This window comes from Podarcis erhardii (genome assembly GCF_964252035.2).
Source record: "Podarcis erhardii genome assembly, chromosome: 1".
In the NCBI taxonomy this organism is placed as follows: domain Eukaryota; kingdom Metazoa; phylum Chordata; class Lepidosauria; order Squamata; family Lacertidae; genus Podarcis; species Podarcis erhardii.
In genome coordinates this window covers 79,220,867-79,236,228 of record NC_138497.1, presented here as the reverse complement: position 1 = coordinate 79,236,228, position 15,362 = coordinate 79,220,867, and the positions used below count along the sequence as shown (strand labels likewise).

Here is a 15,362-nt window from a genome sequence, read left to right as displayed (position 1 = left end):
TTTTAGAACTGTAAAACACAGGCTGCAAACTGCACCAGCCACACCCTACCTTCCGAAATGCTTGAGGGACACCATCTAGTTCAGGCATTCCCAAACTCGGCCCTGCAGATGTTTTGGGACTACAACTCCCACCATCCCTAGCTAATAGAACCAATGGTCAGGGATGATGGGAACTGTAGTCCCAAAACATCTGGAGGGCCGAGTTTGGGGATGCCTGATCTAGTTCATAAATATGAACAACTAAGGGAATCACCCACTGCGAACAAGACTGAGGAACTCAGCACAGTGCCTTTAATGCTCATTGCTTCTGGTTTTGCCCCATTCAGGAGGTTAAAGGAACTCTTCAAGCACTTAAGTTGCAGCCGATGATTTGGGGAAGTGGGCATTTCCCCTACATGCTTTGTTCATTTCCCCACCATCTTACCTTAGTCATGATATCACACATTTACAATTCATGCAGCCAGGGCCACTTTCATCTGGGGGATTCAATTTGCGTAGTTTGTGCTGCCGGATCTCCCGCACTAAAGTATAGAAGGCATCTTCAACTCCCTGTGAGAGAGCAACAAAGTGTCTTGAGAACAAACTCCTCTCTCTCACGCACATACATATTCACCAACACCAAATGTCCATCCAAAAGAGTCGCAGAGAATCCATTTTCTGCTGTCAATGGGGTTGGTTCTGAATGCATGGACACTAGTGAAGAAAACAAACACTACATCTTTTATAGTATAGATGAGTACTTGGAAATATGGATGTTAGATTCCAGAAATCGAGGACACACACAATACCCTGTTGTTGTGATCTAGTAACACACCAGTTCAACCAGCGACTGGTTCACAGACTGACCTATGTCTTCACACAAACATCTGTACTGTCTGTGGGTCTGTAATCACATGGAGAGAGCCAGGTATAAACTACAGGCCATACAAGGATATGACAAACTGCTATTTCCCTGTGCTTTTTGCCCCCAGCCAGAACGCACCTCTCAGGTGGGTGCCATTGCCATTGTAAGAGAACAAGAGGTGAGTTCTGTCACCTCTTTTTCTGGAAAAATAGCACTGGTTATTCCCATGAGCACAGCAGCACTTTCTGTGTATTCTTTATCTGACCTCATGCCTCCATGGCGAGACCATTAACTGAGCATAGGTGCCTAAACTTGGGCACAGGAAATGGCTTGTAGAGAACAGCAGAGTGAGAGTCCCTAGAGAACCACTGCCTCCGGCTGAATCCTTGTCTTCGCTGTCACTTAGAAGACTGCAGCCAGTAGCTGAGCCAGGCTACTTGCCAGCTTTATCCGAGCATCGCCTTAATGGAAAAATCATTCTCAATCCCAGCCTCTGTAATTCACACTTATGTTCCCCAGCGCTCAGGGGCCATCAGCAGAGGCCACACAACCTGCTGCGTAATTAGCAGCTGGAGCACTGGGAGACCGACAGCACATGTGTGGCGTTTGCTCAGTGGAGCTACGTGCCAGCCTCACTGCTGTCAATCATGCGGCAGTCTTATACAAAGGAAAAGGAAAGCCCAACATCCATCCTTCTGTACAACACATGAAGGTAAGCAAGCTACCAGAAAGGGAGTGGAAGAGAAGGGTGGGGAGACAGGGCTTTCTGCCATTACTAGAACAGCTGGACAGTTTCTCCCAGCCAGAGAAAGGGCAGAAAAACATTCAAAGCAGGCTTCTAAACTTGGAAGGCTACACTATGAAAGTTGTGCTCTTCCTGAAAATTGGGGCCAAACGCTCATTCAGTCTCAATAATTTGACACATCAAATCTGCAACTTGCTGAGATGTGATATGGGGGTAGCAGAATCCCCATCTGGTTCACACGCCCAAAGCTTTAGAAATCCTCTACTCGGTTTTCATAGAAGAGAGCTAGAAGAACACACTAAAAGACGATTTCTTGGGAGTACAGGCTGGATTCTTCTCTTCGTTCCAAAGGTGGTAAGTAATTGCACACCTGCCTGCTACATACCTGTCTAGTCTTGGCCGATGTCTCTATGTAGGGAATCCCATAGCTCCGAGCCAGCTCCTGGGCTTGCCGGGTTTCCACAGTCCGAGCTGGAAGGTCACACTTATTTCCCACCAATACCATTGGGACATCATCAGAGTCCTTCACCCTCTTGATCTGCTCCCTGCAGAGGAGAAAGCAGAAGTTGAGCAAATGAAGGAAAAGCCACCATTTTCTGCATTTTTAAGATCCTGATCAGAGACGATGAAGCAAAGCAGGATGGTACTGTAGACATTCTCTGCCTCCCAATTTCGCAATTAGAGTTACATATTGCGTTTATTTTATTTAACAGAATTTGTATACCACTTCAACATAAAAAATATCTAAGCGGTTTAAATAAAATATGCCTGAAAATTGTTGATAAAAGCCAAAAGTTAAAAAGAAATGGATCAAAACATTTCAAAATGTAAATAAAACCAGGAATTTAAAGTATACTTTAAAAAGCCTTTAAAACACACCTCAACTTTACATTTCTGGGTAAAGAAGGTAAAGGTAAAGGTACCCCTGACCGTTAGGTCCAGTCGCGGACTCTGGGGTTGCGCGCTCTAGCCCTGCCTAAATAAACCAGTTTTTAGCAAGCACCAAAAACAGTACAGTGAAGATATATAGGTTGCAATCTGTGTCCTGCCCCATTTGAAAAGTCAAATTCTCTACACAGAAGGAAGTTTATCAAGGCCAAGGTTCACACTGGCCATTTACTACAACATCTCTTCCACAGTAGCGATGACACTTCAGCAGTGTTTGTTCAGCATTAAGGCATCTTGCTACTACTGGAAGAGCCTCTTGTCCCAAGGGAAATATGTCTTGCATAATTTAATTTAGCACAATATTTGTTTATGCAGAACTTGGTGGCGTTTGAGCAAACACTGAAGTGGTAGAAGGTGAGAACTCGCAGAACCACAGATTTGAAAAACACCAGAAGGCAGCTCAAGTCTAATCCCTCCCCACCCTTCAAAGAATGCCAGGAACATTACCAATCCACACACATCTGCCAACAAATTAAAACCCATGGTCTTGATGGGAAGAAAAAAAAAAGGAACAGGCCTATCACAGGAAGGTGTGGGGCTTCGGAACAAAATGGAGGGACAGGAGGCAAATGAAACAGGGGCCAGGACACAACAGCAAGGGAGCTATACTAGAGGTCTCCTGGTATCAACCCAAGCGCAGAACCACTGCCAAACATCCTGATGCTTGAGGTTCTGAGCTTTCAGTGGACACAAACAGCCAATAACAATAATGATAATAATTTACAAACAGAAGCATAGCTTTGTTAACCTACTGGGGGAGCGGGGAATATGCAGGATGATGTGTATAAAATATTTGTCCAAACAGAAGTGAATATTTCACAGTATTTTTCTTATGGTCAAAAATGACTCAAGGTATCACTGTTTTTCTGATGTTCAGCACTGAGAATTGAGCAAGAAGTTAGTGCTTACGTGCATGTGCACGTAGCATTTCTTGAAGGAAAGCTTTGTAGCAAACTCATCAGGAATCTGAGGATAGAGTGATTTGGTAAAGCCGTCCTGCATCTCTTGAGTCAATGTCCCTCAGTGTTTACATCTTTTGAAGTAGGGAGTTGAGCAGTCATCTGTTTGAGTAACAGAGGCCTGCCTCTTTCCCTAGGGACACATGGAAACATCCTGCACCTGGAAAGCAGCCCGGTGGCTTGGGGAGATGTATGGCCCTGAGCCTGGGTGTAGTCTGTTGTTGACAAAGGGTCTGTGCTCACACCCTGAGCGATGTTCTTCCTGCTCAGCACAGTAGGACCCTGTTTGCCACTCTACAGTCACAGCTCTCAAACATTGCCATAGCAGAGTCTTTCCAGATCAAGAAAAAGAGATCCTCTGAGCCGTTTCAAATACAAGGCAGAAGAGAAGCCCTTATAGTTGCATAAAAATGCTTAAATATATATAGGCAATGCCATCTGAAATCTTGAAACCTAGAGAAAGAGCAGGTTACCTTTTTAACAGAAGCTGGGAACAGAACTTCATTGCTCAGGAATTCCTTGTCCTACCCCAAGTCTAGTAAGAAAGGGGGAAGCAGAATAAATTGTGCAAACTAATGTGCTTAATTTGCACAGTTCATGTGGGAACCAGGTTTTCTAGTGCAAAATCTGCATTGTCTGAGCAATATCTATATCTATATCTATATCTATCTATCTATATATAGATATATATATAGATATAGATATATATAGATAGATAGATAGCAGGCCGGAAAGAAAAAGCATGGATCTCAAGGCTAAGACACCACAAGATCCCTTTCACGAAAACTACTGCTCCATTAATTAGCAGAGAAGCTGCTTCTCCTTTTAACCCCCCAGAAACATTAAAATGCTACATTACTGAGCTCTCACCCTGGCCCATCAGCAGTCTCCTTGGGATAATAACAACTGCTATTAGCCAGCTGCTGAACTTGATCATCGGGTAAAAGCTCCATTTTTTGGGTGGTGGAATTGTAGCACAGCACAATCTGAAAGTGGAGTCAGCGTGGTCCCTCCCCTCCAGGTCTTCCTTTTCAAAAGGAAGATGATACAATGCCCTCTGCTGCTCAGCTCAATTCTACTGACCTGTACTGATGAATGTCTTCAAAGGACTTGGTGTTGTTAATAGCAAAGACACAAAGGAAGCCTTCTCCTGTCCGCATGTACTGGTCTCGCATGGCACTGTACTCTTCTTGGCCTGCTGTGTCCAAGATGTCTAACAAACAGGTCTCTCCATCAATGACGACTTGCTTTCTGTAGGAATCCTGAGGGCATAGGAGAATTAAGAGGCATTAGAAGAGGAGCAATCAAGCAAGCACCAGCGTATCTCCTCTATCTGTGTTTCATTTACTTTGCCTATGGCAATCCTGAATCCTACCATTTGGTTTTCCTTCTGCTCCTCTCCTTAGTGATGGAACCAATGGAAGAGTAGCATGCCCTGGTCTCCTTGCTCTGCTGCCAACCCGCCCCCCCACCCCAGCTGCTTAACTTGCTTGTTACCTTGACTTGATATTTTCATCACTGGGCTGAGACATCATCTCAGCTGGGGTCCTCCCTTGCTCATGAATGTATATCCTAGCTTACTTTCCCTAGCTACTGATGCAGCCAATTAGATTAGAAGGCACTCATCTGAAAAACACAACTGAGATGTTGCTCAACTGCTGGACTCACCCAAATCTAGTGAATAGGAATTTTAAAGAGGGGTGAATTTAGGTCATTTTAGCTTTCTCGTTATCTTGCCACTGCCACCTCCTCCTCCAGGTTCCTACACAAGACTCATTTCTTATCAAAGTCTCTCCCTTCTTGAATCTGATCTCACTCCTGTGCCATCAAATCTATCCATTGTTAAGTCCATGCTGAGTCTGCCTAATGACCACGTTAAGCCCTTCTGCATATGGACACTTCTGTGCAGCACTGGCCATCCTGTTTTGGGGCAGGAGCTCTGTTTCCACTTAAAATTCAATTCATGAATTGCTGTGGAAGAGGATGCTCAAATGTCCCAGGGAATGCAGGACATATTCTGTTAGCCTGCCAGCATCAGTACCTTCAAAATAAAGAGAATCACACAGTAAGAAAGGGGAAATTAGCAGAAAGGGAGGACTTTATTGAACATAATACTATAGCCATTATGTTCTTTTCCTCCAAAGGAACCATCTCACAGGTCTAAGGTTGTTGGTGGGCCTGGCTTTAAACTTCCTGGTGGCAGGAGGGGGGTATGGACTTTTTATCTAGCAAAAAGCAATTCTTACACTTTAATTTAAAGAGCAGGAGGGTGTTAACAGGTCAGGAAGCCATCTCAGTCTGAGTGGATTTCGATTCAATTACCCTGCTGGTTAAAGCCAGTCTCTTAAAATGGAAAGAGGAACATTTGAAGAGGTGACACCTCTGGTGCCAGAGTAGCAACTAATACAGCCAAGGCCCTGTTCTTGGAACTGACAGGGCTGCCTCAGGACAGACAAGGTATGCCTTTGACACCAGAGCTGCCCAGCCTTAACACACCTATTTTTTTAGCTGTATTTAGTGTATACTAATCCTTCTAAAAGCAGCTTTGCTCAAGGGAGAGTCACAATCATCTCCTGTGGTCACACCACATACAGGCCAGTGAGTAAATATACCGTGGGCAAGCACTGAATGGAGTTCATGTGCAGCATAAGCATTTTCTGTGTGCCTATATCCACAATACAGCACATCATGACTAAGTCACACCTATGAGAACACCCAATAGGTCTATTCTAGCATTCCATTCTGCATGGCTATAAAATACACTGACTCGAAAGGCTTCCTTCCATTCCCAAAGGCCAAGAACCCATTTTCTCTCAAATTCTGAGAGAATTGTCCCTAAAATCCCCAACAGTTTTAACAATCCCAACTCATTTGTGGCATTAGCTGTTCTGAGAAAGACTTCTAAATGGGATATTGTAATTTGCCAGGTACTTCTGTGATGACAACTTTTGAAGGGCTATGGACTCCCTGAAAAAGTGAGTTCACGCACAGTTCATCCGCCCTTATCTTCCACAGTGAAGTCAGAGGCAAATAAATTCATTCAGCTTCTATGCAATCTCCTTTTCCTCCTTTAGTACACTACCTTGGAGGTTCTGGTTTTCAACTTTCTGCCTAGCAACCTGAAAAGTGAAACTGTGCTTGCTAGAACTGAGGGAAGAAGGCAACACCGGGAAGAAGGCACATGTACACTTCCACCATATGCCTCGCTACCCCAGAACTATCTGAATAGTGTACACTGTGCATAGCTGCCCCTTGCTCCTGGAGGAAAACCAAGGGGCAAGGAAGTGAATGGCTTGACCTCCAAAAAGAACCAAACATTAAGAAGGGGCCTCCAAATTCCTTTGGAAACCAGAAGCAGGCGTATTAATTCAGTAGAGTGTTACTGTTCTGACACAAACAAAGGGATATATATATAATCAGCTGCTGAATCCCTCTTTAAATATTCAGAAACTGCCCAGACTACTACCAATGCAAGTCTAAGATATGCTTCACTGTGACCATCCTAGTAACTAACTCTCCAAGGGGGACCTTGGGAGACAGAACAATAACTGAAAAGCCCAAGAACATCGAGTGATTGCTTGGCTTGGTGCCAGCTGCTTTCAAGGTGACTGGCATCTCGCTCTTTCATGAGAGAGGGGGAGAGAGAGAGGCCTTTATATAACCCCATCAATAATGTATCAGCTGCCTCCCCAATGGCTTTTCAGAAGCGTAATGGAAATGGTCTCTTTGGTTGCTCCAGCACTGTGTTCTCATCTTTGTATACAGATGCAGCTTGCTTCAGTGTGGCTCAGTCCGAGGGTACATCTACTTTTGAGGGAGGGGAGGAAACCTCTCCAAAAGAATACCCCAATCCCCACAATCAAAATAAAGGATATTAAATTAGATCATAGTATAGAAACCTTCACAGACCCTTTCTGGCTTCTAAGGGCAAGTTCCCACCTGCACATTCATCTGTCAACTGGTTTAGTACTTAATGATGTGTTCATGTGAAACTTTTTCTAACACAGATTACACACACCACATAAAACAGTTTACACATTTAGCTCCCAGTCATTGCACAACCAGCCCTTAATCTGTAAGCAGGCTAAATGAGCATGTTTTCAAAGCATTCTTCACAACCAAAAGGCTAGAAATGTGGTCTTTTTTTAATTAAGTAAAGGTTCTCAGGATTCTGCAGCTGCACCTGAAATATTCAATTCTACAATGCACAAGACAATCATTTGCAGACATATCCCATATTACTAGATCACTAATTACATGATAGTCTTATCCTGTTAATTGTTTCCGTAGAAGATGTTTGCATTTACATCGTAATTTAATTGCATAATTCACATCATAATGTAATTGCATAATAATTGCATGTTTGCATTTACATCAACTTCTCACAAGGAAAACAGAACCAATGCATATACAGATCCTTAGCACTGCACTTTTTAATTCCAAAAATAACTGAGTAAGGCTGCAATCCTATGCAGTTACCTGGGAGTATGTATCAATTCACAAAAAGGGACTTATTTTTTAGTAAACATGCACACGTATCCAGTTTGTCCATTTTGTCATTATTAGCCAGATCCATTTGGATTGTCTTCTCAGCCAGCTCAGTTCTTCTCAGCCACCATTTTTCCAGTTAAAAGACTAACTGGGATTCAGCATGGTAGGAGAATCCTGCCTTGGAATCCTGCGACTGATTAGACTGCTTGGAAGTGCAGCAAGAGCACAGGTGTTTTAAAAACAAACCAAAAGGGAACATCAGCTCACGCTAGTCAAGGAGCTCATAAGGAAGAGAAGATCCCTGAGGGAAGCTCCGATCTGCAAAAGTAATCAGGCCCACAAGGTAGTTTTGGCCAAGTCACACCCCCATGCCTTACACCAGATGTTAGATTCTGAGACCACCAGGCCTCCCCAATTTGGGCCATGAGGCTGCTTTGGTCAAACCACAACCACCTGCCCTACACTTGGGTGGGAGAAGTAAAGACACAACTGGGCCAAAGGAGCGCTTGCAAGCGTGGCCAATCAACTGACAGTTGGGGCCTGCACAGCTCCAAGGGAGGTGCTTTGCAAGCCCAGACAATCAGCTGCTAACCCACACACGCAAAAACATGTCACCTGATGTTAAACTTGGCCCCCAGGGGAGATAAAGGTTCAGCCCACCAGCTGGATCCAGTTTCCCAACGCTGCTGTGACACTGGAACTTAAAGCAACATAGTCAGCGACTGTGTCACAGTGCCCACCCCATTCCCTCCCTCCTTCCCCTAATCAAAATGCCTGATGCTAGGCAGTGGTTGGGGTTATATGAAGAAGCTTTACTCAGCGCGTTTTCATTGCACTGGAAGAACTGCAAGTAGTAAATAAAAGCAAAATAAGAGAAGAGAAAGCTAAACTGGGAGACACAGAGGAAGCAAAACCAACTCCCTGCCAAAAAGAAAAGTATTTTAATGTTTCTCTTAGTCAAAAAGCAAACTTTAATAATGCTCTGACAGCTAAAGAAAGTTCCAAGTTCAGAAATCTGAAGAAAAAAAAATACATACCCCCACCCCAACAACAAAAGGACCAAAGGTTGTAAAGAATGGAAAGTCTGCTGATGAGATCATCTCTGAGATGGTCTATATAAATCAGTTCTTTAAGTACAAATTCTGAAAATGTGCTGCTTTACACTATTGATATCAACACCTCATTAAATGAACAATTAGAACCTTAAAAATGCTGATGGGGTCTCAGGTTTTGAGGACCATATTTAAGGTCTGGGAAATGAAGAGAAAAACTGAAAAACTTAACAGACAAAATAATCTAATTGCGTATATGGGAAGGAAGTTGTCTGGGCTTATTGCGAACTCCAAGTTGATACAACAGAAAACTCACTCTATTTGTTCTCATCTGCTTAGCTTTGAAAGTTAAGCACAGGCATAGGCAAACTCCGGCCCTCCAGATGTTTGGGACTACAATTCCCATTATCATCCCTGACCATTGGTCCTGCTAGCTAGGGATGATGGGAGTTGTAGTCCCAAACATCTGGAGGGCTGGAGTCTGCTTATGCCTGGTTAAGCACCTTTGGAATCCTTAAATGCTGGTGGAATGACCTTAGCAAATGTGAATGAATGCAAGAGGCCTCAAACAAGTCACCAATTCTCACTTAATTTTGCATTAGCAGAATTTATTTATAAGAACTCCAACTCCCACATCTCTTTGTTCCCATTTTATTGTACCCCCAATGCTTCTTCCCCAGACAACCTATGGAAGGGGGGGAGGAGAAAAAGAGCTTCTGGGTTATATAACACTTTAGCCCCTCAAGGCTATGGAGGGAAACATTCTGTAGCAGGGTGATGCAAAAGCAATCTTTCAACTTCTCTCTTTGCAAGGAAAATCAGGGACAGACGCCACATGAGATTGCTGAAGGAAGCCTGAAGGTTATATGCAGGTGTGAACACATGTATGTGGCATACACATGTACGTGTGTGTGTGTGTGTGTGTGTGTGTGTGTAGAGTTTGGAGGTGTGAGTGGGTGTGTATATTAAAATGTATTTATTTAAGCTATTTATATTCCACCTAAGTAGGTGTGGGTATGTATCTCATAGAACCGTAGAATTGGAAGGGACTCCCGAGTCCAACTGCCTGCAATACAAGAATCTCAACTAAGGCATCCATGACAGATTGCCATCCAACCTCTGCTTAAAAACCTCCAAGGAAGGAGAGCCCACCATCTCTTGTGGGATGCTGTTCCACTGTCGAATAGCTCTTGCCATTGGAAAGTTCTTCCTGATGTTTAGTTGGAATCTCCTTTCTTACAACTTGAAGCCATCGGTATAGCTTCTCTAATCTGTTCAGGTCATCTTGAATCCCAATTCTGTCTTTTGTGGCATTGGCTACCCCTGCCAGTTTGGCATCATCTGCAAATCTGATTGAGCATCCCCTCAATTATAACTTCATCCAAGTCCTTTATAAAGACATTGAACAACACCAGGCCCAGGATAGTACCCTGAGGCAGAACCCCACTTGTCACTTTTTTCCAGGATGAGCACTCTTTGGGTTTGGTCAGTCAACCAACCATATGTGTTTTATGAACAGCATGCCAAGAGCAATGGCTGCAGGTGAAAGGGACAATCACAATACCCGCCACTGCAAACACACACACACGCACACACACACACACACACACACACACACCCCTCTCTCTCTGATTTCTCACATGCAGAGATTTTTCCCATGGAGACCATTAAAAAACTCTTGCAATCTCCCACTGGCAACCTGGAGTTGTACTGTTTCAGAATGACTGTCTTGTGAATTTATTGAATGTGTAGATTAACATACAAAACTTGCACCAGAGGTGACTCAGGTTTGCAAACTCTCTGGCTAGTGCCTTATCCACAAGGAGAAAGCATGGCAATAATTAAAGTCGCTACAAGCTCAAAAAGTGGTGGAGCTCATGGTGGCTTGTAAATATTTTTTTTTACCAGCCATTCTCTTTCAAGTAGGATTGATTTCAAATTGACTTTGTGTCTCCTCCACAGCATCTCTCCTACTGTGCTTATTATTCCATTGAGGGCCTGCCACTGTGCAAGGAAAGAGAGCTTTTGCTTTTCTTCTATAAATTGCTTCTGAAGTTGGGTTAAGCTTTGTATTTGACCGCTTTCGTAGGAGCCCATGATGGATGCAAAGACAACCAAGGCTAAAGGTGGAGGGACATTAAAAATAAATGTCTATGGGTTAGTTTTGAACACGAGCAGGTTGCTTACCTCTATCGTGGGATCATACTCATCAACAAAATGGTTCTGGATAAGCTGAATGGTCAAAGCACTTTTCCCTACGCCTCCTGCCCCAACTACCACCAGCTTGTACTCGGTCATCTTCTGGTCAACCCCGGTTCAGGGTTCCCTCAAAACACAGCGGCCTGAAAGAGAAGAGAATTGGATATAAACCACATGAATAGTGGATGAACTCCTCAGCCCCACCCTTAACACAACTATTTGCCATTAATGCTACTTGACACCATGGCACAGTTAACAGCATCACAGCATGACGACGCAAGAGCCTCTGGAGCAAAGCAAAAGCAGCTACAGCAAAGGCACCTGGTAGTCAAGGTCAACGGTCTATTCTTCTGCTGATACAAGACCCAGCTTGTTGCAGATTGCTGCCATTACAGGAATGCGGACAGCCCTCAACATCCACCCAGAAGCCCTGAAGGGGATTAAAGCCCTCTTATTAGAGCCCTTTTAAGGAATTATGTAAACAATGAGCAGGCAAAGCGAAGCATGGGCACGAAGCAAGAAATGGATATTCATTATTCAGGCCCAGTTAAATCAATGCTCAGTAGTTTGCTTTTAAATACATTGTCAGAACAGTGCAGATGATGAAGAGTGTAGTTTGGACAGGCTTCAAACCCCACCCCTCTCTGTCTTGACTAATTACAGATAGGTAGCCGTGTTGGTCTGCCATAGTCAAAACAAAACAAATTCCTTCCAGTAGCACCTTAAAGACCAACTAAGTCAGTTCTTGGTATGAGCTTTTGTGTGCATGCACACTTCTTCAGATACACTTCAGTGAAGTGTATTTTTTTTTTTTCATCCTGGGGAAAAAAAAAAGTGTGCATCCTGGGAAAAAAAAGAAGTGTGCATGCACACGAAAGCTCATACCAAGAACTGACTTAGTTGGTCTTTAAGGTGCTACTGGAAGGAATTTGTTTTGTTTTGTCTTGACTAACTTACCCTTCACATGGCCAATGCAAAAAAAAAGAAGACAAAATTATATAAACACTTCGCACACGAAAAAATGGGCTACTACTAGCAGCACAGAATGCCTGCTTTGCTCTTTCGTGCGTTATGATGAAATTCTCTCTCTCAACAATGAAGAATGATTATCAATGTTGAAAATTAACTGTCATTGCTGGGCAATTTCATAGACATTTTGGGGGCCAATTCACATTATTTACATATTACCCAGTTATTTGAGAGACCATCTTACCCCTTGTATTCTCAGAAGGTCACTGCAGAAGAGTTTCTTCCCGAAGATTCTAATTTTTTAGAAGCCTGCTCTATAGTTACGTGGAGCAGGGCTTTCAACATGGCTGCCTTAGGTTTAAAAACAATACAGAACACACACACCTATCTTCAGTTATCAGTTTTTGCATTGTTTTTAAAGATATTTTTTATTTAAATGGTCTAGAGACTAACAAGGAAGGAGATTCATAAAATACTTTATGTAGCTGCTGCTACAAGTCCTGATCACTTCTTGTATGCATACAGACATAATTTTATTTGTATGCTGTCTTTCCATAGGCCAAACCACACTCAAGGAGGAGGCTTACAACAGGGAAAAAATACATAATTACAGCATAACAAAAGTGGTCAAAATCAATAAACAAAATATCAAAAAATATACAACCAAGGTGAACTATTTCCACATAAATCATAAGATCTAAAATAAAGATACAAAAAATTAACATCAATAACAGCAACGACCCTCCCCCACCATTCATGCAAATGTAATGCAATGCAATGGAAAAAGGGGGTAAATCATGCAGAGAATTAGCAGCAATTCCTACAACCACAGTGACTGAAATAAGTGCTGCCATAATTAAGGGACCTGGTGCCAGCTGTATGATCACACAATATGCTTGTCCATTGCAAGCATGTGGCTGGAGATGATTCTGACTGCTCATATGTAGATAAGATATGTTCTGTGAACTGGTCCTTATTCGTAACAGCTTCCATTTTCTCCAGCTCTTTTTCATGTCATATTTTTGAGAGGAATTGTCTTTAAATTTGCAATACGTTTCCGAACACAATTCAAAGTGTTGGTCTTGACCTTCAAAGCCCTAAACGGCCTCTGCCCAGTATACCTGAAGGAGCGTTTCCACCCCCATTGTTCTGCCCAGATACTGAGGTCCAGCGCCGAGGGCCTTCTGGCAGTTCCTTCACTGCGAGAAGGTAAGCTACAAGGAACCAGGCAGAGGGCCTTCTCGGTAGTGGCGCCCGCCCTGTGGAACGCCCTCCCATCAGATGTCAAAGAGATAAACAACTACCTGACATTTAGAAGACATCTGAAGGCAGCCCTGTTCAGGGAAGTTTTTAATGTGTGACATTTTAATGCATTTTAATCTTTGTTGGGCGGGGTACAAATAATAAATTACTATTACTATTACTATTACTATTACTTTAACGCTACAGGAATTGCATACATTTTCCATGGGCAGAAAAAAACAATTTAATTTTTCTCTTGATACTCTGCATTATGCCTTTTGATGGCAAGTTTCCATTAATGGCATTAAGATCAGACACAGGCACTCAGTAGCAGAACTGAAAAACAGCAGCAAAGTGCCTTTTATCCCATTTCTCCTTTATCATTTATTATACTGATACCCCCGCCATATGGCCCCAGAGTGCCCTCAGGGCGGCTTATGTAACTTGATAACAAAAATGTAGGAACAGTACAAATATCAATTTAACTTACTAAAACTACAGACGCAACAGAGAAGCAGAAACAATTAAGAGGTCCAGTCTTAAATAAATGAAGCAGGCGGCTTGCTCACATTAGGTGGCACCCCTCTTCCAGAACATTCTCAATGAAAATTCTCCGGGGTTCCAAAGAGAAAAGCCCCTCATATTTCCTACCAGAAACTCCAAATGTCATGGAGATGCAACAGTGCTTCTCTGGTTAGCTTAAAGCAGAGATGGGAAACTTACAAGCTGCAGCAATACCTGGAAGGCCACAACTCCCATCATCCCTGGCCACTAGTCATGTTGGCTGAGGTTGACAGGAGCTGTAGTTCAACAGCATCTGTTTATGGTCCATTTGGGAAAGGGCCACACCTCAGTGGCACAGCATCTTCTGTGTATATGGAAGGTCCTAGTCTTAATTCCTGGCAACTTCAGGCAAGGATGAGGGAGATCCTAGTCAGAAATTCTGGAGCTGTTGCCGGTCAGTGTAAACAACACTGAGTTAGATGGACCAAAGGTCTCACTCAGCATACGACAGTTTCCTATGCTCGTCTTCTTCCTAACCTCCACATCCCTGACGCAAGGCTTGAGTGGGGCCACATCCCTGCTCCTTCTGCCTACTCTCCTCAGCTCAATTCTCACAGAAGAGCGGGCAACACGGAACTAATTAATTCTCCATTGGATACTCCCCAATTTCAGAATGAGAGACATTGTAATGAGGAGCCCCCCATGCCAGCTGGAAGAAGCTGACAGTCAAACAAAAATGCATTAGGCATGGCTATTCTCAACCTCTGCTGTGTATCTGGGGGAGGGAGAAGCAGAAAGTGTTTTTCAAATTTGCTCTGCCATTATCAGCAGGATTCCACCCCCAAGCTTTAGCTACTTCACAATACTTCTATGGGAAAAAGAACAGTCATGTCTAAGCAGATGGAGGGGGGGGGACCCCTAAAACCCTGAGTATTGAAAAAAGAAAAGCAGCCCATCATCATCCCTAGCTTCTGCCTGCCAGAAGCCAACAAAAAGGGTCAAATGCTAATGATCTGAAACTGTGTGTGCCTGTTGCACGGCTGCTTCCATTTCCTCTCACTGGTTGGAACTGCTCACAGGGAGGAGCTGGTCCTGTTCTCATCTTTGTTCAAGCTCAGCAAAAATATATGACCAGTGCAGGTGGCCCCTGGCCTAGAAGCACAGGCATCAAGATCCCACAGACTTTCCATTATGTACTTTGATTGTTGTTGTTGTTGTTGTTGTTGTTGTTGATCTTAGCTTAATTTTTCACCAAGTCTTTTAAATAGATAGATATAACAGAAGAGGTTCCCTTGCCTTCTCAGCTTCAGGAAAACTTCCAAGGCCTACTGGAATGTTTCCACTGCAAAAGTTGCTACCTACAAAACACAAGTTTGTTACTTATTCAGGGTCCTTTTCTCTGGAATGCT

General features: G+C 43.3%; 2 protein-coding genes across 4 annotated transcripts in view; both read right to left on the bottom strand.

Annotated features, from left to right (window-relative positions):
• Window positions 1–15,362, bottom strand: part of RNH1 (ribonuclease/angiogenin inhibitor 1) — a 184,820-nt gene that overhangs the window by 127,213 nt on the left and 42,245 nt on the right. The gene's annotated exons all lie outside the window — the stretch shown is intronic.
• HRAS (HRas proto-oncogene, GTPase) overlaps window positions 1–15,362 on the bottom strand; it is a 60,953-nt gene that overhangs the window by 3,551 nt on the left and 42,040 nt on the right. For all 3 annotated transcript variants that reach the window (XM_081854395.1, XM_081854393.1, XM_081854394.1), the window contains exons 2-5: window positions 11,227–11,381; window positions 4,580–4,758; window positions 1,975–2,134; window positions 425–549 (exon numbers count right to left, since the gene is read on the bottom strand). In XM_081854395.1, the coding sequence (XP_081710521.1) occupies window positions 430–549; window positions 1,975–2,134; window positions 4,580–4,758; window positions 11,227–11,337 (570 nt within the window). In that variant the 5' untranslated portion in view covers window positions 11,338–11,381 and the 3' untranslated portion in view covers window positions 425–429. The remainder of the gene's footprint in view (window positions 1–424; window positions 550–1,974; window positions 2,135–4,579; window positions 4,759–11,226; window positions 11,382–15,362) is intronic.